General features: G+C 40.1%; 1 protein-coding gene across 2 annotated transcripts in view; it reads left to right on the top strand.

Annotated features, from left to right (window-relative positions):
• The first annotated feature begins 11,966 nt into the window (after window positions 1-11,966).
• Window positions 11,967-24,677, top strand: part of OBI1 (ORC ubiquitin ligase 1) — a 47,535-nt gene continuing 34,824 nt past the window's right edge. The window contains exons 1-3 of one of the 2 annotated variants that reach the window (XM_032611647.1): window positions 11,967-12,084; window positions 21,438-21,573; window positions 23,976-24,067. In XM_032611647.1, coding sequence (XP_032467538.1) covers window positions 12,013-12,084; window positions 21,438-21,573; window positions 23,976-24,067 — 300 coding nt within the window. In that variant the 5' untranslated portion in view covers window positions 11,967-12,012. The remainder of the gene's footprint in view (window positions 12,085-21,437; window positions 21,574-23,975; window positions 24,068-24,677) is intronic. The other variant, XM_032611648.1, reaches the window with a different exon arrangement.

Genomic DNA, 24,677 nt, shown 5'->3' with positions numbered 1-24,677 from the left:
ACAGTGTTCCCCATCCAGTCCACAGATCTGTTGGGTGTCCTACTGGCCCCTTGGCATTCCTCAGCCATTTAAGTCCTCCCTAGAGCCATACAGAGGAATTTTTATAATTGACAGTTATTTTTATGTTATAATTATGTTAAACAAGTAGATCCAGTATTTCAGACTTTTTTAAAGACTTGAAAGATCCTTCAGAGTTTATTTAGCCCAACTATTTTCAGATGCAGATGAGAGAACCAAGGCCCACAGAGGTGTACGTATTCCACTGTGTCACACAGGCAGGTGAGGGCTGTGCCAGGGTTAGCACCCACCCCTTGATGTCAGGCATCTCTGAATCATCTCGAGGGCAGTTGTCTCTGAATTACTGTGAATTAAATGTGTAGGCAATAATCTTCTGATAAAATGTGCTTAGGTTAGTCCCAAGGCAGAAGTAAGAAAGAGAATATATCAAGAGAGGTAGGATATTTCATTGAAAACAAGAAAAAGCCCCACATCTAACACAAGCATATAGAACCTGGGACAGGGGGAGAGGGATGAACTTCAGGTTGAAAAAAGCCCCTCAGTTCTCTCTTAATCTTCTCCTTCTCTTTCTTTCCCCTCCTCTCCCCTCCCCTTCCCTCCCTCCCTCCTTCCTTCCTATTGTTGTTACTTAAATCCAGTGGTTTCTTCATAGAATAATTAGGAGTTTGTTCATGAAGCAAGGAATAGATACACAGATAAGTAAACAGATGTGTCCATGTATGCATACAAGCGTGCACGCACGCACACACACCTCTCATTTTCTTTAAAGATAGACATATTGTCACAGATTGGGTTTTCTGGGAAGAAGACACTAAGACAGAGTTGAATGTGCAGGGGTTTTGTCAGCAAGCGCCCCTATGATCAACACCCACGGAAGGAGGGGAAGGAAATAGGATTGATTGGGCAAAGGAAGAAATGAGGCTGGGATGCAGGTCAACGGATACCTCAGCAGGTTGTACAGGGAGCTCCAGAGCTCAACTGGTTTGAAATGGTCAGGCTTTTATACCCCTACCTCCATCAGTTACCAGATGTGGGTGAGCCTAGGAAGGATACGACCCAGCTGAGTCAAACCCCGAAGGGGCTGAGGGCCGAAGGATATCTGCTGACAATACTCCCAACAGCTGGGGCCCCCACCTCCCCTTGAAAGGGAGGACTGAATGGTTTAGCTCTGTGTCCAGCATGCATGTATTCCCAAGAAAGAGCCAGCCTGAGCTGTATGTACAGACACAGGCACCACATGGAGTCTCACACAGAGTGAGCACTTAGAGGGCAAGGCTGTTGTGTTAGTGAGGATAGGCTAGGATCTGCAGCTACGAAAAAAAACCAGTCTGAAGTCTCAGTGGCTTATAACCACAAAGACTCATTTCTAGCTCATGTTTCAAGTCTGTTGCATGTGGTCTGAGGCTGTGATCTACGTTGTCTTCACTGCAGTACCCAGGCTGAGCGAGCAGCTGCCACCTAAAGATTCCCAGTCCTCACGGCAGAGGAAACAGAGGCGTGAGGAAGTGAGCGTGAGCCCTTTCAGCTGCAGATTGCAAGAGACCTATGTTACTTCTGCTCATGTTTCATTGACCAACGAAAGCACCTGATCACACCCAACTTCAATGGGATTCTAAAATATAACACTCTTCCAGGAAGGGGAGGGCAAGCTGATGTTGGTGAATGGTAATACGACTTACCCCAGTTACATTAATCTCAAGGAACACTCCAGCAAGACTAAGAACAATTCTACAAATCACCATTTAAGTTCAAGAAGTACAGAAATGGTGTGTGTGATCATGAAAAGTCTGTAACTGCAGAAAGGGAGGAAAGAGATTTGTGTGAGGCTCCTGAGGATGGCAGCCATGAGAGCTGGATCCAGACACAATAGACTTTCAGTATATTTCTATGAAATTGAATTGAATTTAGGGTTTCATGTGGGTTTCTTTTGAATTTAGTTCATCACCAAGATAACCTAGGTAGCACATCCAGTAAAATACATGGCATAATGATGCACGCTTTGAAGAATTTTTTTAATGTTAAAATTTTGTGGTTATAAAAGTAATATTTTTTACAATTAAAAAAAGCATAAATAAGAAAAAATCATAAATAAGAAAACAATCTAAATCAGTATAAGTAAGAAAAACATATAAATAAATACGAGTAAGAAAAAAAATGTGTCTTAGTTAAGGTTGCCATAACAAAATATTATAGACAGGGTCGCTTAAACAACAGAAATTTATTTTCTCAGAGTTCTGAGACTGGAAGTCCCAGATCAGGGTGCCAACCCTAGTTGGGTTCTAGTGAGAGTTCTCTTCCTGGCTTGCAGACAGCCTCTGTTTTGCTGTGTCTCCACTTGGGGGCTGTGAGTGGTAAGAGAGAGTTGGTGGTGGGGGGTAGATCTTCCTATTCTTACAAGGCCACCATCCTATTGGATTAGGGCCCTACCTTTATGACCTCATTTAACCTTAATTACCTCCGAAAGACCCCATCTCCAGGTACTGTCATATTAAGGGTTAGGGTTATAATATATGCATTTTGGGGAGATACAATTCAGTCCAGAGCAAAAATTATAAATAATAATCTCCCAAGGTTATTGTATCAGGAGAGACTAGGTTATGCTCTGGTAGCACATCTTAGAGTCACTTATGGTAATAAAGGTTCTCTTTCAGGCTATTTGCCTGAAATCTGACTCTATCAAGAGTCAGCCAGGGACTATTTTCTTTACTTCACTCTGGAATTGAAACTAACAGAGCAGAAACCATTTTAAATGTTCCTGGTTACCGTGGTAGAAAGAAAGAGAGCTCTCAACAACCTCAAACAGGCAATGAAAGGCTCCAGTCAAGAAGTAACCATAGGGGCTTCCCTGGTGGCACAGTGGTTGAGAGTCCGCCTGCCGAGGCAGGGGACACGGGTTCATGCCCTGCTCTGGGAGGATCCCACATGCCGCGGAGTGGCTGGGCCCGTGAGCCATGGCCGCTGAGCCTGAGCGTCCGGAGCCTGTGCTCCTCAACGGGAGAGGCCACAACGGTGAGAGGCCCGCGTACCGCAACAAAAAAAAAAAAAAAGAAGAAGTAACCACACTAATTGTACCTGCATCCTACTCCCAAAACTGGACCAAGGGCTTCACCACAGACAGGAGGGCCAGGCAGGCAGACCAACCACACCCTCAGGAGGCAGGGAATTGGACATCACTGTAAACAGTATTCATGGCTACTATTATGGGTTAAATTGTGTCCCCTCAAAATTCATATGCTGAAGTCCCAACCCTATTACTTCAGAGTGTGACCTTCTTCAAAGACAAGGTCATCACAGGCATAATTGTCTTTTCGGATTACCTTTATTTGATATTGATTATATATCTCTGGACTCCTGCTTTTCCCATTTAATCTGTGTGTTTACTACTTTTCACCTCATGGAATCCTGAGATTTTAGTTGATTTACTTTTTTTTTTTGACATCTTTATTGGAGTATAATTGCTTTACAATGGTGTGTTAGTTTCTGCTTCATAACAAAGTGAATCAGCTATATATATACATATATCCCCATATCTCCTCCCTCTTGCATCTCTCTCCCACCCTCCCTATCCCACCCCTCTAGGTGGTCACAAAGCACCGAGCTGATCTCCCTGTGCTATGCGGCTGCTTCCCACTAGCTATCTGTTTTACATCTGGTAGTGTATATATGTCCATGCCACTCTCTCACTTCGTCCCAGCTTACCCTTCCCCCTATCTGTGTCCTCAAGTCCATTCTCTACATCTGTATCTTTATTCCTGTCCTGCCCCTAGGTTCTTCAGAACCATTTTTCTTTTAGATTCCATATATATGTGTGAGCATATGGTATTTGTTTTTCTCTTTCTGACTTACTTCACTCTGTATGACAGTCTCTAGGTCCATCCACCTCACTACAAATAACTCAATTTCGTTTCTTTTTATGGCTGAGTAATATTCCATTGTATATATGTGCCACATCTTCTTTATCCATTCATCTGTCAATGGACACTTAGGTTGCTTCCACATCCATCACAGGTACAATTCACTAAAGTTAAGACGAGGTCATACTGAAATAAGAAGTCCCTTATTCCAATATGACTGTTGCCCTTATGGGGGAACTTGGACAGACATGAGCTCAGGAAGAAAGACATGGGAAAATGAAGGCAGACATCATAGGGGTGTTTTTGCAAGCCAAGGACCAATACAGATTGCCAGAAAACCACCAGAAGCAAGGGCAGAGCATGGAACAGATTCCTCCTCACAACCCTCAGAAAAAAACAACCCTGCCAACAACTTGGTCTCCGACTTCTGGCCTCAAACTGTGAGACAATACATCTGTATTGTTAAGCTGCCTGTTTGTGGTACTTTGTTATTAGCAGCCTTTGCAAACAAAGACAGCTATCACAGTAACTCTTGTTTACGCCCCCCCCAAAAAAATTCCAGTTACATCGTTAATTTATGGTGAATTAGAGTGCCTATTTGCTCATATCCTTGTCCCCACTGGAGATTCTCTTCTTTGGTCACAGAAGCTAAATTCTAATCAAACAGCCATGCCTTCATTATTAAGCCATGCTGAGGACTGTGGATAAGAGATCACAGAGAACTGTGATTTAATCATTAAATTACAATAACTTCAAAACTGTTTTGTGATCGTTCTAAAGGGATCATATAATTTCATGCCTTCTTTGAATGGCAATGAAACTTAGCTACTTGGAAGGAGTCCACTGTCCTTGTGGAGGCCACTTCAAGCTTCTGGAAATAGGACAGCACTTTCTAAGGGAGGGTAATGAAGACAGTGGAAGCAGCTGGTGGGGTAAGAGTGAAAAAAAAAGGCGCTTTCATGCTACGATCCCCCAGCTGTTTCTGAGAAAATAGCATCTGTGACCTATTCTGTGATGTGGCTGCATCTTTTCCTCTAAGTTGAATTTACACGCTGTGTAGCAGAAGAGGTTGTTCCCCTAGCTTACCACGCAGGGATCCTGCCTGTGGACTTGCTCTTCCGGACAGATCCTACTATTTAATTTGTATGATAGGGACTTCCCTGGTGGCACAGTGGTTAAGAATCCGCCTGCCAATTCAGGGGACATGGGTTCGAGCCCTGGTCCAGGAAGATCCCACATACCACAGAGCAACTAAGCCCGTGCACCACAACTACTGAGTCCGTGCTCTAGAGCTCTCGAGCCACAACTACTGAGCCCGTGTGCCACAACTACTGAATCCCAGGCGTCTAGAGCCCGTGCTCCGCAACAAGAGAAGCCACCACAATGAGAAGTCCGCGCCCCGCAATGAAGAGTAGCCCCCACTCGCCACAACTAGAGGAAGCCCGTGCACAACAATGAAAACCCAACGCAGCCAAAAATAAATAAATAAACAATAATAATTTGTATGATGGTTTTAAAACATCATTCTTGGGTAAAAATACACACACACACACTTGTTCTTTCTAAACCTGAGAACAACAGCTCGAATAAATTAATATACATTTTAAAATGGTGATATGCAAGTAAAGATAGAGAGACATAGAGCTAAAACTGGGATAGACTGCCAATCTGTAAGCCATTATTTGCTAAGACCCACTGTACTTTGTACCACATGGATAAAACAGGATTCCTCATGATCAGGGACCTCCAGTTTAGTTAGGGAGAGATTTTTCCAAAAATGTAGAGCCCAACAGAGGCGTATATGCCACTGCACATGGTTCAGCTGGGTGCTCTCCCTCTCAACGCTTGCAGGAATTGACTCATTGTATAATTGATGGCTTATTAATATGTTTGCCTTCCTGCATTTAGAATGTAACTTTCACCAGGACAGGGCTGGTCTTGTCTTTCAACATTTTAACTTTAGCATTTGTTGTGGTGCTTGATCCACTGTGGATGTGAAATAAGAGCTCAGAGAATAAATGCATGAGGTACAAAAACTGGTGGATGTAGATCATAAGTGATCAAGAATTTGAAAGGCAAGGGGATTATGAGCAGGCTGGAGCAGGCAGGAGAAGCATCATGAAAGAGATGAAACTTGAGACTTGGTCATAGTGAATGGAGTGAAGAAAAGAAAGAAAAGTCATAGATCAAAGAGTTGAGGATGGTGAAACGATGGGGAAAGGAAGCCTTATTTTAAATAACACTTGTAATAAATGATTCAACTGCTGAAACAATGACTGGGAGTGTTGAGTGTGTAAAGGAGTGTTGATGCTTTTTACCTAAAAGAGGTAAAACCACTTGGCAAGACTCCAGCCAGCTGCCGAGGACTCCACGGCCAAGTGCAGGATGTCTTTGTGAGAGAGGTACACAGAGGTGGAATGCAATTAATTATAGGTCTTCAGTAAATAGGATGAACAGAGGCCTGGTTTTGAGTTCCCATGGAAGGGTCCCACCTTGGAAGGGCTGCTCACACCTAAACTAAGGGCAAGAAGAAAAGGACTGTGCTTTGTTGGGCACCTTTTTTTTTTTAACAGGCTTTTTTTTTAAAAAAAAATATTTTTAAAAGTTTTTTTAAACTATTTATTAATTTATTTTTCGGCCACACCACTTGGCATGTGGATCTTAGTTCCCCGACCAGGGACCAGGGATCAAACCAGTGAAGTCCCTGTCGGGCATATTAAAGACAAAGCAGTCAGGATCTCAGAGCTGGGGTTCCTATTCTGCTGCTCTGGCAAATCCTAGAACCTCTCTGTCTTTGTGATTCCTGTTACGATATTCCTGGACGTATTATTTCCTACATTCATTCTCTAGCATTCAACAAACATTTGTGAAGTACCTCTTAGCTTTAGGTGGAACTAAAATATTCTTTAAAAAGTTACCTAGTTTAAAACAATCACCCAATGTGCAACATTTTAAAATATTAAACATTATAACTTGCTGTGTCATAATGCCAGGGGCTAACCAATAGTGAGAACACCCATCCGGAAGAGAACTCACTGTCAAAATAGACATTTTATGGTGGAATAGAAGACTTGGGCTCAGTACTTCCATTTATAAAATGACTCATAATCAGTACAGGGGCTGGCATATCACTGATAATCAATAAAGTATTTGTTGAATGAATAAATGCAGGCGGGGACATTATCTGATTTACAGCTGTCTACCCAGCTCTTAGACCAGTGCCTGCCACATAAAAAAATTTAAAGATTGGTGGAATAATAAATAACTAATTACATTTATTTATTTATTCTGCAATCACTTATATTGTTATTACATAAAAGTTTGATGTGTAGATTCAGTATTAAAACCTCAACTGCTACTCAAGAGGCCAGGATTTCATTCCAAACCAATAAAGCGTAAGCGTAACTTTTCTACTAGAATGTAAGCCCCATGAAATGAACTGTCTGTTAGTTTTCCTTAATGTTTTTAATAAAAATACATTAAATGGATAAATGCTAACTTCCAACAGTCTATTCTAGAAAGAAAAACAACAAAAAGATAACAACAAAAAACCACTGTGCAAGAAAAACCCAAGTTCTTCCTTCTGCTGTAGTAAGAAGCATCTTTCATGATGACATCTTGAGACATTTTAGCTCAAAATTCCCAGCCTGTGAGAAGATGGTACCATCCATACAACTGGGCCAGCACCTCTGATTAATTGTTAATCCAACTTTTATGAGTTTTCTCAGTGTTAACCGCAATCCAATTGGGGGTGTATAAATTTAAAACCAAAAAAAAAAAAAAGAAAAAAGACTGTCTCAGGAATGAGAAATAAATGTAATCTGAAATCAATATTTATGAAGTTGTGATTAATTGACTGATGACCAAATGATTACAAAACGTCTGCCTGAAACATCTACTCAAATTTATTAGCTTTGACCAAAAAAATTAAAAAACAATCTGAACTGGGTCAATGAAAGAATAATGCATTCCTAATCAATTTTTAATAGCACTTAAGATTTTATATTTTTTTAAACTTGCTTTTAAATAATTTATCATAAAAATGAATCTGATTTAAACAAGGAGTAAAAGGTGTTCCACGGCTATTTGATGGTTTTCTTAGCAAAGAAATTCAATTGTAACTGACTTTTTATTACTGAACTACTTTATTAATAATAATACATCTTGCACTTACATGAAGGCATTTAGCCAACAATCTCAAAGAGTCTAAGTGAAATCTAGGATTTAGCTCCCATTCTACCATTATCTGGTGGTTTACCTTATCTAGGCCTCAATTTCCTCATTTGCGAAAGGAAAGGCCTGCATAAAACCCCCTAAGATCCTTCCTACTTCTAAAAGTTTATAATTCTAAGGATTTAGGAGGCTTTAGCCTATCCCAGGTGCTGTATGTATCTGATCAAACTCCTCAGGTCACAGGACTCCTCATGGGTCTACGAAGAAGCTGAGAAAGAAATTAAGCAGAAAGTCAACAAGCCATGTAATCTTTGTTTTCCTATTAAAGTAATGGCAGCATTATTTAATGATTTGGGCCAAATAATGTCTGTTTAGAATATGATTTGTCAAGATGCCATATCTTATTAAAATTAAAGCAAATGTGAATTAAAGCATCGCTTTGGTTTTCTATTGCTGTGGGACAATTCACCCCAAAGCTTAGTGACTCAGAACAGCAATAAATATTAATGATCTCTGATAGTTTTTGTAGGTAGGAATTCAGAAGTGACTAAGCTGGGAAATTGTAGCTTGGGTTCTTTCAGAAGGTTGCAGTCAAGATGTTCACTGGAGCTGTAGTCATCTGAAGGTGTGAATGGGGCCAGAGGAGCCATTTCCAAGATGGCTTAGTCACATGACTGGCAAGTTTGTGTTGGCTGTTGGCAAAAGGCTTCAGATCCTCCCCAAGTAGGCGTATCCACAATGCTGTCTGAGTGTTATTTGAGGCACTTCCACAGGGCAAGCAATCCAAGAGAGCAAAGCAGAAGCTACAGTGACTTTTATGACCTAGCCTTGGCAGTCATACATGTCACTTCTACCATACTCTATCGGTCATACAGGGACAGCTTCACGGGCATGAAGCTGTGTAGTCACACAGGGCCTTACATTCAGAAGAGTCCTGCACTTGGTTTAAAGCTTTGATGCTGCCATGTTGATATTCTTAATCATTTTATCTTTGGACTTTCGAAAGTGAAGTCAATAGGAACCATGGAGTACACAGGTGAGCAGAGAAGGTACTTGCAGTATGTGTATTCACTGCTATTCCTTGCCACCCCTTTGCATATGGTGTTAGCAATGTACAGAATTCTGGTGGGAATTCAGTGAAACTCAAAGCAAGGACAACGTCAGCGTATTTTGGAAGCCTCCAGCTTCCAGAGTGTTGGGAGAATGTGCATGTATTAAGAAGTGAAATAAAGAGTTAATTTTGTGCATCACCAAAAAAGAGAAATGCCCTTCATAGGGCAGAGGGAAGAGAGAGTTCCTGGCCTTAAAGCATTTGAATTATTTAAAGCAAAGCCTGGGAATTGGCCTGGAATCAATCTGGACCTAGAGAGAGTCCTAGTCAGTCTGTATTGTTAACGATAATACTCAGGGGTGTGTGTGTGTGTGTGTGTGTGTGTGTGTGTGTGTGTGTATACTTATTCACAAATCGTTAGTGAGCAGAGCAGGTATGTTATGGTATGATCCTATCTGCGCTTATGCACACAATAATATATGAATGAAAATGTTTGTAAGGATATGCTCCAGAATGTTGATAGTGATTACCAATCAGGTTCGAGAGGTAAGGCATAAGCTTAGAGGAACTTTTGCTTATTATTTTATATATTTATAAATGGCTTAATTTTCAAGATGACTCTTACAAAATGCCATACAGTCTTCCATTTTGAAGTGAAAAACAAGTAAACACAATGTGTAAAGCAGCCTGGGTCTGTAATAAAGGTAGTTGGTGGCTAAAGAAAATATTACGGTCTGTGGACTAGTCACTCAGTACCAGATACGAGATAAATCAAATACAATCCCGGGCCTCAAGAAACAGACAGTCTGTTGTAGGGGCAAACAAATAAACAATCAACTATAATAGAATGTTATTAGCCTAATGCAAAAAGAGCTATATGGACAGAGCACTAGAACAGCACTGAGAAGCTGTGACAATGATACAAATGAGGGATGTTTGAAATAGTCTAGATTTAAACATTCTACTTAAAATGTTGGTTATGATTTTTTAAATATATTTTTGTGACTGAGTACTAACACCAATCATCAGGATGATTAACAAGAAATGAACTTTCCCTAGTAGCTTTGGAAAAGTCTTTTTTTAAAAAAACTGTCTTCAACGTGTCTTCCTATTGCACTGTCTCCAAGGCAGAACAGTCTCAGTCCTACATCCCCCTCAGAGGGTGGGAATGACAGGTCCTAAAATACCACATTAGGTATAAAAAAGGTGAGAACAAGGTGAGAACAGGGAAGAAAACAGTAAGATGGGGAAAAGGCAAACCTTGAACGATGGTGGGTAATGACTTGGAGCTTTCGCATTCTGAAGCCTGAGATTTACAGCCAGGAATATGAAAGATGCATTTAGCAAAACATGTGAAGCCGAGACCCCATTTAATATGACTCCAAACAGCCAGGAAATAGGCAAACCAGATGACTTTTAGGCCAGTCATTCAGAAAAAAAGTGGCCATTAAACAGACAATCAATATGACTATTTTGCCCAGATCTCCTATCCCAAGCATGTGATGGTCTCCAATTCCTAGGAAATTAAGTTACTGAGCTGTTTGGAAGAATTCTCACTATCACCTGTGAGCCGATTTTGAACTGGAATTGGGCTACTTCAAGTGAATTACTAGCTGCTTCAGTCTCATAATTGTCTGTTCCTTTTGTAGACGTGATAGTAAACATACATTGACCTCATTCAACACACACACACACACACACACACACACTTTACCAATGAGGAAGCTGAGAAGCAGAGAGGTTAAACAAATAGTCTGAAGCCAGTAGAGCCAGGAATTTGTTCAGGCAGGGATTTCTGCCCTGCAGCCCAGGTCCAGACCCCTTTCTTTTAACCATGAGGCTGCTTCTTGTAATTATAATGCTCTCTCCCACAAAAAGATTAGTAGAAGTAGTTGCACTGGTTTTGTTTCTAAATCTCCCTACTCACAGATTGTATTTGTTTGCATAAATTGATCACACTGGCTCTTCCTCACTTAAAATAAATTGCAGTTAAATTCCAAATCTGTTATACTCAAAGATTCATTTAGGAACTTTCAGAGTTTTTCTTTTTCATTGGTAGGAAGTGCTAACTTATAACATCACACATTCTTCTTCAGAGTTCAGCAACATAGTGGTACATTTCATATCCAACCAGGCGCCTTAAATGAAGGCTTTAAACGCCTGTGCGAGTGCTGTCGGGGAGTGTGGATGGTTCACGCTCTTTGCAGCTTTCTCACACGTGGGTGTAAATCAGAGTCCACGGCTCAGATCCTAAAGTCTTTCGGATAGAAATCACAGAAGGGCCAACAGTGAAAGCGTGTCTTCACGGAAAGCTGCTATTAATGTACGCAAAACGTCTCTGAAACAAACAAGGAGACAATCACTGTCGTTTATAAGTGACATTACATCATTTAAGAATGTAAAAAGACCTGAGCGCGGTAGAAAGTTGCTTGGAAAAGTTAAAATGTACAGATAACACATCAAATTTTTATTTGTCTTTCCTCTTCCCGTTTTGACTGTGCCGCGTTTTCTGTGTCGGGTTTACTCTTTAGGTGGAAAACTCTTCCCTCCTCCCCACCCTCCAGGAAAGATCCTGGGATTTTAAATCGCCTTTCTGCATCTTCCTCTCCTCCCTCCACCATTACTCTTTCATTTAAACTTTCAAGATCCTCGATGCCCGTAGCAAACCTCCTTCCTTCCCATTCTCAGGAATCCTGTAGCTCCCGAACCGGGGAGAGTATTTTTCAAACTGAAAAGCAAGGAAAGAAGGAAGGGAAACAGCTCCAGCAGCCGCGCGCCGGGAAAGCGCATTTTCGTTGCCTCGACCGGCGCGGCGTGGCCCTGCTGGGCCACCGTAGCCGGCCTCGCGCGGCCTCAGTCGCTGTGAGGAGCCGCGGTCGGCGGGACTTCCGTGTTGGCGGGATTCTGAACGCTGCCATGGCTCAGACCGTGCAGAACGTTACATTGTCGCTCACTCTGCCCATCACGTGCCACATCTGCTTGGGGAAGGTAATGGGTGATTCCGGGCACGGCTACGAATCGGGGTCGGGTGTGCAGTGGCCCGCCAGAGCCGAGGCCGGTCTCTATGTGTGGCGGGGACGCGGCGCGAGGCGCCGGGCTGGTTGAGGACGCCGACCCGCGTTCTCCTTAGGCTGGGGTGGCCACGTCCTGGGCGACGGAGGGAGAGCGCCGCGATTCGTGTGGTCATCTCTGTGCCTTTCGGAGGAAGATGACATCGGTCTGGGGTGTGGAGGGAGGGCGGCCTCACCCGGGCGACTCCGGCGTCGAAGGAGGCCTGGTCAGAAACGAATCCCAGCAATTTACGCCCCTGTGCATCCCCATCAAAGCCTGAAAACACGTTTCCTGGGAGCCTCGCTACGGTTCCTTCGTCCTCTGCACAAACTAGAGTGTTTTGTTCTTGGGCCTCCAGTGCTGGTTGGAGAGTCTTTTCCATTTCCAAGATCATTTCCTTTACTTAGCCCGGCGTTGGGAGTGGCCTTTGCTCTGGGTTCAGAATTAGAAAAATAAATAGTACGTGTCCCTGAATGACGTTTAGAATGAGAGATACGTTTGTTAATTCCAAGAACGGATCAGTCACGAGGTAGAATACCGTCTTTTTGTGATGCAAGAGGTGCCTAAGGTGTTTGTGAAACTAGGTGGAGAAAGTAGTTCAGAATTAGAAGCGGAGTTTTGAAGGTTCTAATGCATTTGGCTCTTTCATTTCCGTTTATGCCTCCCGTTCGGTTTAAGAAGAACATTTTGTTTTACTACGTAGGTCTAGAAGGGAGACTTTTTTTCTCACGCTGAATTGTTTTTACATTTGTGGTGTGTTTGTGTGTGTGCGTGTGCGTGTGTGTGTGTGTTTACCGTCCCCCCACCCCCACTGAAACTGTAGCCACAGGCTTAGGATTGAGAAATGCAAACTTAATAGAGCAAACATTTGAGTGTCAGCCAATATGATCATTTGATCATCTGCTTTAAGTCTATGTAAATTTCTTGAGTTCAAGAAGTAGTAGGAAGTCAGGCTTGGAAGAAACTGATGACTCATGATATCCATCAGAATGAAATGCCAAGGAAATAGCAGATGTGCTGTGAGAGGATATAGAGATGGCTTGATCCATTCTGACTGGCGAGATCAAGGATGGCCTGTGGAGGGTGGTTATTTGAGCTGGCACTTGCTACCACTGTCTGCATACATAGCTGAGAGGAGGGCAAGATGTTTCAATATGCTACAGTCTGCGTTTGGCTCCTGACTTGAAGTTCCCACAAGTTAAGTTCTGAGTGAATTTACTCCCAACAGTAGCCTGGTAAAGGGCTGATAAAATAACCTTCGGAAATAATTTTCACTTTGTTGTACACATTATATCTAGTTTCCCTTAGTTCATAGACTGTCTCTTGCAGTTGTGTTGAAAATGTGTTTTGCCTGGCTGATTTTGCCTACCTATGCTTCCTGTGTTTAACAAAACTGATAGCTAATAGAATATAGTGCTTTGCAGATTACAGGATGCTTTTGTATACATTTAATTATTTCCTTTACTGCTCTCACCAGTGCTGTGAGATAGATAGGGCTGATTTCCCCATTTTTCAAATAAGAAAACTAAGTCTTAGAGTCTCCAGTGTTTGAACCTGTTACCATTTGTGTCTTCAGTAAGTTACTTCCTAAAAACTCACTTGAACTCATGCATAACAGCAGACACTTTTGGTGTCTTTTTTCTGCCATGTACTGGTTAACTGTATTCTAGAATTAAATGTGATTAATTAATTAAAGGTTAATGATTTGTTTATGTCTGCTATGGAGGCAGAAAGGCGTAGTGGTTGAGGGCCCTGAGTACTGTGTTCAGACTAAGTTCTAATCTAGGTCTTCCACTTAATAGTTATACGACCTTATACACATTACTTAACCTCCCTCAGAGCAGTTTCCTTATCTGTACAATGGGAATGATAATAGTATTAACATTAATCCTTGTCTTTTGGGGAGGATTAAATGAAGTAATTCATATGCAGTGCTTAGCATGAAGTTTGGCACTTAATAAATGTTAACCTTTACTATGGACACTGAGGCAGACCCTCAAAATGAGGAAGCCAGCCTTTCCCAGTAAATGTTCTTCCCAGTTGCTTCATGAGACCAGTACACTCACTCAATGAAGATTTACATTCCCAACAGAGTGGGACCTGTTTGTCCAGGAAATTGCCACAGTACATCGAGAGGTTTTAGTTGGTTCCCTATCCCTGTTTCCTTTTGTATAGTTAAAGCAATTCTGATCTGCTTGTGCTACTCACCCTCCCACACACAGCTGTATTTGTGGGGTACTGGAGATGGTATGGCCTGGAGTAGCAGCGGGTTCCTGATGTTACTTCCATCTCCCCGACACACAGCATCTCCGGCCACCTCTGAGATCTGCCTTAAGGTCCTTCCTGACTAGCCCTCTTCTGTATAATCATCCTTTTGCTGCCCTCACCATTTGTACCATATAGAATTAGCAGTCTTCATTTTTGATTTTTCTACAGAATTAGGGGCCATTATTCCTAGAGGTTTACTGTAAAAAAAAAAAAAAACCTTGCATATTACTTAAAGAAGATAGGGGTGGTATAGACCTTAAATCTGAAGAGATAAGGTAGATGCTGATTGGAATGGGGGTGGAGGTGGGGAAGAATGCGGGGGGGAGGGAGCAGTAGTGGAGATAGTCCAAGTATGTAAGTGGTTAATACTCTGTCTTTTGAATACAAATGTGCTTAAAATTGAAAAGTTTAAACATTTTGCATTTCCTACCTCTGACTCTACCTCAGTCTTAAAGGTGGATTCTCTCTGCCCAATAATGTTTAGCAACCTTGCCAATATTGTAAGTAAGAGCTCTATGTGGCCTGAATAAGTTGGGTACATCCTGTGGGACAATTTATATATAACATTTTCTTGCCTATTCCTCTTTAATTTTTTTCCATGCCTTGGACTAATAGGCCAGCAGGCCAAAGTACAGAAATGATCTAGCCCAGGATATCTGTTCAGTGACATTTGGTCCTGCCACCAGAATGCTACAGACCAGTTTATCTCTAGATAATTCCAGGCTTTTATCTCTCAATTAGGATTTAAGCTATGAAACAAAACTGTTGCAGGTAATACTTTTATTGACCGAGTCAGCGTTTTGCCATGAGTGACAGCCAAATGTGGCCCACAGTTAGTTTTATCAAAGGACAGAGGAGGTTCTCAAGAGAAGTGCCAAGCAACTAGGCTTCTAATGCTGTTTAACATTAATATATCATATCCAGTTATTCCTCACTTGAGTATGAATCCAGTTTGGGGCACCATGCTTTAAGATAAATATAAATAAACTAGAGTATTTGAAATCATTTGGAAAGGAATTAAAATTGAGGTTGGAATATAGATGGAATGGAATAGTGTTGGAGTGAATGAACATGATAGCGAATCATTAAATAAAGTATTTTCATTTGGAAGGGAATCAAGCTTTGGGTAGCTCCACGATATTAAGATTTGTACGTAATATAATGCAAGCTTTCTGGCTGAAATAATCAGAAATGAAATCAGCTTTCTTAGAATGTGGAGTGTCCGTCTCTTGAAATGTCCAGTAATAGCATGGACTCTTTCCCACTAGGAACACTGTGGAAAAGAACCCTTCTTTCAGGGAGGACTTCTTGCTTTGCTTTCCACACATGTAGTTGATTTAAAATGTTGCAAAGATAGAGCTAGAGACAAAGCCTTAGCAACTTAGCATCCTAACTCTAGGTTGACTGAATTCATTAATCAGTGTTCATTAGGGGCTGTTGATCGGCCAGCAAGCCACCCACCTCAGTACACTGAGCCCATGTTTGAGTCCTGATTGTCTCTCAGTTCCCAAGAGTAGATTTAAGAACCAGCCTTGTACATAATTGTCACAGGTAATTTGCTTTGAAAAAAAGTCATGTGGAGTATATAAATTTTGCATTTTCTCTTTTCTAGATTAAAATAAGCTTGAAGAATGCAGACACTTTCAGAAAAGTATAACAATGTTGTGTCTTAACATGGAGTATAATAAAAATTAACTCAAAAAAGTGTTGATATATCCTAATAATTTTCAAGGTTGGCATATAATAGCTGACATATTTACTTCACAAATAAGATTCCAGTTTATCCTTAAGGCATTCTAGGTAGGGATAAAGATGGGAGAGGGGAAATGTATTAGCTCTCTTTTTATGTAGACAGAAGTGGGGACCCAGACCAATAGGCATTAAGTATAATAACTTAGTTCTCAGGATCACACAGTTTTAAAGTTCTAGGTCCTACTCTGGCCCAGAGCCAAATATTTCTTGAAACATAGCAAGAGCAATCCAGGAATTTTATTTTTAAAAGTTTCCAAATTTCTAAGGTTGAGTAGGCGGGCCCCTACTACAATCATTTCTACCTCAGCTTTGTTTTTCAGTCTTTCTAGGTCTCCACTAGTGAAACCCATAAAATTTTGACATAGGTGCCAGAAGGATATTCTTCGGAGAAGAAGGATTAGCTCTAGTCTCTAGTAAAGGTGACAAGAGCAGAGAAGTTGATTGTAAGTGAAATTGCCAGGCCAGCTGGTAAAGTTCATCTACTGCCTTTTCCCTCCAGCCACCTCCATCAGTACAGTACCTCTTTTCTGCAGTCCCTACTGATCCTGGTGTCTTGATCCTTTCAGACATGTGCCTTCTATTTCTTACTCCCAGATTATTATTTACTAAACCTGCTCTAAGGAAGAAAGAACTATTTCTTAGTTGAAAGATCATTCAGTTTGCATGTGTAATGGTGGTTGAATGCTGACTCTGCCACTTGGAACCTGTATCATTATTTCCTTGAGTCTCAGCTTCTACAGCTGAAAATGAATTTGATACTATCAACCCCATTAGGTTGTTAGGGAAATTCATGTGAGTATCCCAGCCCAGTGGTTCTCAATGGGATGGGAGTACATTTCGTTCCACAGAGACATTTAGCAATGTCTACTTCTGATTGTCTTTGGAGGTGTTACTCATATCTAGTGGATAGAGGCCAGGGATGCTGCTAGCTAAACATCCTACAATATACAGGACGGCCTCCCACAACAAAAACTTTTTGTTCCAAAATGTCAGTAGTGTCAAAGTTGACAGACCCTGCCCTAAACCAATATATAACTCCTATTAGGTAAGTCTAGAATGGATATTAATGGACAACACCTTTAGCCATGACTCCTCCCAGGTACGTTTGCTTTTTATGAAAGGGGTTTTTGTGGTAAAGTCTCTTAAAACTGAAACATCTTCAGATAAGAGAAACTACATAGTAGAATTATATATTATAGGGTTAATGTTTTTTATACTTAGGACTGCTTCCTTGGGCCCATTCCAGTGAGGAGAGCCCACTTTTCATCCCTTGCTTTGTCTTCTCTTCCTCTCCTCACCAGCCTTGTGGGGCATTACCCTAGGATATCACCTCAGCATGCTTACTCCACATTAGTTTGGAATTGTACGTGCCACTTAGCTTTGCCATTGTCTTCTTGCATTTTTATTTTGTAAGAGTGCTTACTGTGTTATTGCCACAGATCTCATTTGAGAGTAAATTGGATATAAAGTCTAATAACATAGGCAAATTATGACTATTTCTGTATCTTGAGAAGATCTTATTAAAGAAAATTATTTGTGTATGTGTTTTGGTGTTGTATATAGCAGGATCTGGGCAGAGGAAATGGGTGGACAGGAATTGAAGGAGGGCTAGATTCTTTGTGTTTTGCTTCTGTAGGTTATGGTCAAATAAATAACAAGTAATTTGTTTTAGTAGTTCTTTCTCCTTTATAGGTTTCTGTTCTCCTAAGTACATTTAAACCATTGTCTAGAAATCATCATCTGATAAGTACATGGTCCAAAGAAATGACTTAGTCAACTGTTTCAAAATCCAACACAATGACAATGATAATACCAGGTATTGAACAGTGAAAATGATTCTCCTTTGGGTGACATTGCCAGTGGCTGTTAGCAGACAGAGCCAAGTAGTCTGCCTGTGGTTGTTCTTCTGTATCATTCTGGCAGATTAAATGGAAAGGTTAAACTTTCACTTTTTCAAAATTTGGCAGTGGCCATTGACCTTTTGCTTCTTGAGATGCTTTTAGCAGCATTATCTCAGCCTTTTGTTTTAATACATCAAAACTCACTTCTATTAATCTTAGAGTATACATTGTATAAGTTGTTGTAGGTGGACATAAAGCTGAACAGGACAGTGCCCCTGCCCCCAGGGAGCCTGAAATCTAATAGGGAAGGCAGGGTGTAAACAATTTTCCAAGGCCAGTGAACATTAAATCAATGTATAAGAAGTGCTCTTATAAGAATCAGACAAAGATCCAGTTAATTCTAAAAACGATTAGTGAAGGCCTTACAGAAGAGGTAACCTTTGATTTCCATCTTAAAAGATGGGAAGGATTTTATTTTGATTGGGGAAGTTGGGAGGCCAGTGGAACATATTAAGCTAAAAAATGAGAGCCCAGTAAACAAGGAGACTCTATTCTTATTCCTTTTGATGAACATTGGGTATATCTGTGTGGTTGAAGTATAGGTTTTGTCAAGTATTGAAACAGCAGATCAAAGATATGGCTATTTAAGAACCAGATTACATTGTTCTTTGGAAGCTGTACTTAAAACTATGAGCAGGGAAAAAAACGTTGTTTTGCAGGAGAGCAGTGAAAGCTGCTGCTCCATATTTTAAATGGCTAGCTCTGGCATCAGTATGAAAGGTGGACAGCAGTGAACATGTGGAAGCAAGGAAGCTTGGGAGGAGGTCATTGCAATAGATTGGGCTAAGAGAATGAGAACCTGAAGTCATTGAGGTGAAGATGGAAAAGAAGTGATAGATGATAGTAAAAGAACATTTAGAGGTAGGTTTGCCACATTTTGACTATTCTGGGATATACTTTTTTTCCCACGTTATAACATCTCTGAAATCTGGTTCTATCTTATAAGCGATAGCATCTTGCAGTTGTAATTGGCAGCATTTTTCATTCTTTCTTTTTTCTTAGTGGTAAATAAAATATGGGTATATCTTAAAATCTCTGGCTTCTTAGACTGATATATGATACCAGCATTTGATGATTGATTGGATGGTGAGGATAAATAAAAAGGGTGCGTCAGAGACAGCTCTCAGTATTCTAGCCTGAGTGGTGAGGTGGTGGTGCCAGTAACTTAGACAAGAAGCGCAGGATGGGGAGTGAGTGTGTGGAGGCCAGGTTTGGCTTTGGACATGTTATGGTTGGGGCAGCTTTAAGATGCCTACATGGAGTTGGCTCCTGGGCACGTGAATATAGTCCTTTTCTCCTTTCCCCTCCCCTCCCCAGGGATTGCTGTGTGGAAGTCTCTGTGCTTACATCTTTATATTATTAAATCTTAAGCAACATCTGAATGAAAAGTTTACTAGGTTAAACCATAGTTTTCAGAAGAGGAAACAGATGCCACTGTAACTAAAGGGTTAACCCTAGGTCAAACAGTTCAATAAGTAGCAGAGCTGAAGTCAGCCCCAGGTTTGTCTCTAGAAGCCTAAGCTCTGCCACTTACTAAGGTCCAGTTACAGAGGATTCTCAGGAACTGTTACCATAGAAAACATGTTAACACTATGTGATACTTGAGATTGAGAGAGAAAATAGAACTTTGTCAGGTAAGGTGTCCCAGGACAAAACATTAGGGAAAGCAGCTGTACCGCCTCCTGTGCTTTGACTATAAGCATCTGCTCCTCTTCTCATCATACCTACTCTTCCAGTATTACTTCAGCCTTTTCAAGATCCATTGGTTGACTCTATCAGTTTGCTGCCATTCACATACTCAACAGTGTTTGGCAATCCAGCTCTGTACATAACCCTAATAAATTTACTTTCTTACCTTCCAAAGCAACTGCTTTATTCTCCTATTTTCTCAAGTCGATATTCCCCCCTTCTTCTCACTTGCAGCTGGTAACCTCACGTCATATTTAATCACAAACAATAAGCAGTTGGAACATGAGTTCCCTCATCTTTCCATCAACAGATCTTCCATCCACTTTGTATTTGTTCTTGTACCCTCGGTTTTCCCTTTTGTTAAAATGGAAGACAGATCCTCACTCCATATAAGCCAAAATCTGCCCCCTTGTGCTTTGGATATCATTCCCCTCTTGACTTCTTAGGGACTTTGCTATCTATGGCTCTTAATCCCTCCCCCTCTTCCTCCATCATTTATTAATATCCCCTTTTTACTGTGTCATTCCTGTTATCATTTCTTATGCTGGCCATATTTTTATGCTCTCTTCTTTACAACAAAATGTGAAAGAATTGCCTATTCCCTCTGACAAGTTCCCCAATAAATTGAATTTTAAGTACTGTCCTAATAGCAATTACTTCATTCAACAAGACTTTATTGCGTACCTACTGTGTACTAACCTATTTTCTAGGTACCAGGGATTCAGAAATGAATGAGACGAAAGAAATTCTTACGGAGTTTCCAGTCTAAAAGGGGAGATAAATATAAATTTACAATAAATATGTAAACAAATAAGTAGAAAACTAAAACAGCTTCTCTTCTATTTTCCCTCTGATAAAACAGCTACACAGTCAGAACACCTACATCGTTAACCCTGAGCAGGCCACCTAATATATTCACACCTTGGTTTCCTTATTAGTAAAGTATATTTACTGTTTATCTCACAGGGTTATTGAGAGAGAGAGAGAATGCATGGAAAGCCCATTGTAAAATATAAGACAATATAAATGTAAAGTATTGTTATTTGATTACACTGAGTCAAAGATTTATATATTTGGTGTATTTAAGTATTTCTGTCAGCATTGTTTGCTATTTAGATTGTAAACCACAAGAGCGTATGTCTTGTCTTTTAAGATTGTTGTAGCTTTCATGCCTCTGGTTTCGGGGACTTTCTAGTAAGAATCAGTGCTAAATTGTTGATTGCTATTGCTCTGTAATATAGTAGAATGACTTGAGGGAAGGATTTCAAGTCTTGAATGTCATATGGGTGATTGGACTAAATAATCTTTAAAGAACCTTCTAATTCTGACATTTCATGATCCAAAAATAGAATAGTTGAAGGAAAATTGCCCCAGCCTCAGTGGAACAAAATGCATTTTATTTTTGGCAATAAGTGTGGTTTGGAACAAAATAAAACCATTTTATGATGTGTTCAAAGTTTCAGTCTCTATGACCAGATATCTAAGCTAGTATCTGTATTATACATGTGTAAGAAACAATGTGGTAGCACAAGCAGCGTTTTTATGAATCCTAGATATTATACTTCCTCTTAAAGCACCTACTTCTGTACTCTAGAGAAGAGATTTGCTGTAAGCTAAAACTATTGAGATTCTCATTACGACTGTTACCCTGTACTAAAAGTAATGTTTCTTTTTTCAAAGGTACGCCAGCCTGTTATATGCGTCAACAACCATGTATTTTGTTCAATTTGTATCGATTTGTGGTTGAAGAATAATAGCCAATGTCCAGCCTGCAGAGTCCCCATCACTCCTGAAAATCCTTGCAAAGAGATTATTGGTAAGGGTCTATTTTATAAACATACAGAAATAGATTTGAAACAATCTTAAATAGTGTCTATTTGGAGGAAGACTGAAATAGACAATTTTCAGTGATGTTATTTTACCAATATCCTACTGGATGGATTGGTCATTTGGCATAATCTGTAAGTGGAGCAATTGAGGAGCACAAAGCACCATGAGAAGTCTCAGAGCCTCCTGGAACTTTCGTTCTGGTAGAGGCTGTGCATGTGGACCAAAATATTAATGGTTTAAAGCAGCAGATGCTAACAGCCAAAAACAAACAAACAGAAAGATCCACAGAGTTTAAACAGGGAAGTTCAGCTAGGAACATTGAGAAGGGATCCATGACACAGGTGGCCTTTAAGATGGAGATTTAAGGATGGATAAGTTTTCAAATGGTAAAGATTAGGGAGGGCATTTCATGCAGGGGGAATAGCATGCACTACAGTTTAGAAGTAGTAAAGTAAGGCATGTTTTTGGAAATGATCAGTAGTCTAGTTTGGGTCTGACTGTTGAAATAAGACTGAAAACGTAAAATGAGACTCTTTTTTTTTTTTTTAACATCTTTATTGGCGTATAATTGCTTTACAATGGCGTGTCAGTTTCTGCTGTATAACAAAGTGAATCAGCTATACATATACATATGTCCCCATATCTCTTCCCTCTTGCATCTCCCTCCCTCCCACCCTCCCTATCCCACCCCTCTAGGTGGAAGGGAGGGAAATCACCCGAGCTGATCTCCCTGCACTGTGCGGCTGCTTCCCGCTAGCTATTTTACATTTGGTAGTGTATTAGAGCAGAGCATCTTGAGTGACAGACTAAATCGGGGAACTGCTGTGTGGGTGAGAAGGGCGAGGTGGGCATGATGGTCTGAGCAAGGGGATGGCACAACCCAAAATGTGTGTAAGGAGTATCACTCAGGGGATGTGTGCAGGCTGGGCTCCAGGGGAGAAACGGGACGTGAGTAGGTCAGGTTGGACGCGCTTGCCCAGGTGAAGGAGAGTGTGATTCTGGATTAAGGGAATAAAAAAGAACATTCAGTGCTACAGTAGTGTAGGTAAGAGGGCGGATAAAACTTGAACTAGAAGATTCTTGAAAAATAAAGCATTTAAAGAGCTTTTTTAGTGTTATTTCTCTTAGATTGTTAAAATTAAATGATTTTTATTTGGTTTTGCTTTAGGAAAAATTGAAAGTGAATTCATGATAGCATGAATCATAGAAAAAAACCTTTCAGAAGACTTAAGAAGTCATTGTCATAGTCCCAAGTTAGGCAAAATCGGCTTAACTAAAATTTTTATAATGGAAAGGAAGGTACATATGCTAGAACAAAAGAACAACCAGTGGAACTTTGGAACTAAGTGATCTGAAAGGGGAGTCGGAGCTGGCTCCAAGGTTTCTTTCTTGAGTACCTGGATGGAGTCTGATAGAGGAATATTTCTCTGCTGTGCTGGAAACTGGAGTGTTAACCTTAGCCTCTACTTTTCTACCTGCACTGACCTTTACCAGGAGTCAGGTCTTTCCTTGCGGAATATGAGTTTTGTTGATTAAAATAATTCGAATGTTCTTTTCCCCAGCTTCTTTTCACATCCCTTCTCCCTCCTTTATTCATTCATATCTAAGTGATATTTCATAAATTCTCTCAAGTAAAATGGTTCATCCATCCTGCCATTTGGATAGAACATCCTGAAAAAGAATATCTGTATATGCCTTTGCTATCATGATGCTGAGAAGTACAAAGAAGGTAACCACAGCATAAGTGAAGAGCTCTCAGGAAGAAAACATCTTGAGTGTGTTTGTGTGAGTTATTATGGACATACAATTAGTGCTGTGATTTATAATCCACCGCAACTGGGTTGTTAGAATCAGTGAAAAGACACATTAATCTTTTCAGTTGTGTAACCACATATGTTTGAATGAATACATTGGTTATAATAATATATATCATAATATATGTATCATATGTGATATATACAGATAATAATATGTATTTGATAATTATATCATGTACAGATAATATTGATAATATTTATACAACTTATTGGTTAGCTGTAAATATAATCATTGATTTTATCATTAGCAGTTGTCTGGTACTCAAAATTTGCAGTTGTCCAAATGTGATCATTAATAAAATAGAGCCTTTGCCTTCATTGAGTTTAATATAATAAGATACATAGGTAAGTAAACACAACATGTTATTTTATTGAAGGTATTTCTTATGGTGTTATTTATCTTTTCTCAGGATTAAAGTACAGAAGAGGCCTAGATGGCAGCCCACGTGGTTATAAGGAAAAGGGTAGAAATTAAGCTAGAGAACTATATAGAACAATAAGAAAAGAGTTCATTTTAATTTTCATTCTACCCAAATCAGAATGAAAAGTTAGCTTTTTTTTTTCCCTATAGGAGGAACAAGTGAAAGTGAACCTATACTGAGCCATACAGTCAGGAAGCACCTTCGGAAAACTAGACTTGAATTACTCCACAAAGAATATGAGGTAAATAATAATTAAAATGTTAAATGATGACAGCATTGAATTCAAGGTAAAACTGAGCTATCAGTCCCTGGACTTCTTAGAGTAAGCATCTAATGAAATCTTATTTTAAATGCCAGTTTAAAAATATCTTATTTGATAAATTTTTTCTTTTTCCCTTTCCTATTTCAAATAGTGGAAGGGAACAGATGGAAACATTTCCTTTTTTTCTTTCTTTTAATTTTAAATTTGTCCTCAACAGAAACATTGTTTTGTAAGTTACTCCCTCAAGAGGTGGGAGATAAAGGAAACTCCCTTGTAAAAGTCAGTCTTCCAGCCCCCACAAGGCATTGTGAATGGTCTGGCAAACAGAGACTATAACCATCATTCTGTTTTTGTTTCTACCTATAAATTCACTGCTAATTATAAGTCTGATCAGTTCTGGTAAAGAAAATATACTTATGTCAGCTACCAGCAAAGAGATTTTGGTGTGAGATATGCTATTTCCTAATTCTTTTTTTTTCCCCATGTAAAACAGTGGTTTTTTTTTTTAATAAAAATTGTGTATATTTAAGGTGTATAACATGTTTTGATATACATATACATGGTGAAGTGATTACATCAATCAAGCTAA

The sequence above is a fragment of the Phocoena sinus genome, chromosome 18, assembly GCF_008692025.1.
Source record: "Phocoena sinus isolate mPhoSin1 chromosome 18, mPhoSin1.pri, whole genome shotgun sequence".
NCBI lineage: Eukaryota > Metazoa > Chordata > Mammalia > Artiodactyla > Phocoenidae > Phocoena > Phocoena sinus.
The sequence above is the reverse complement of the archived record's forward strand: the minus strand, read 5'-3'. Positions and strand labels throughout refer to the sequence as shown.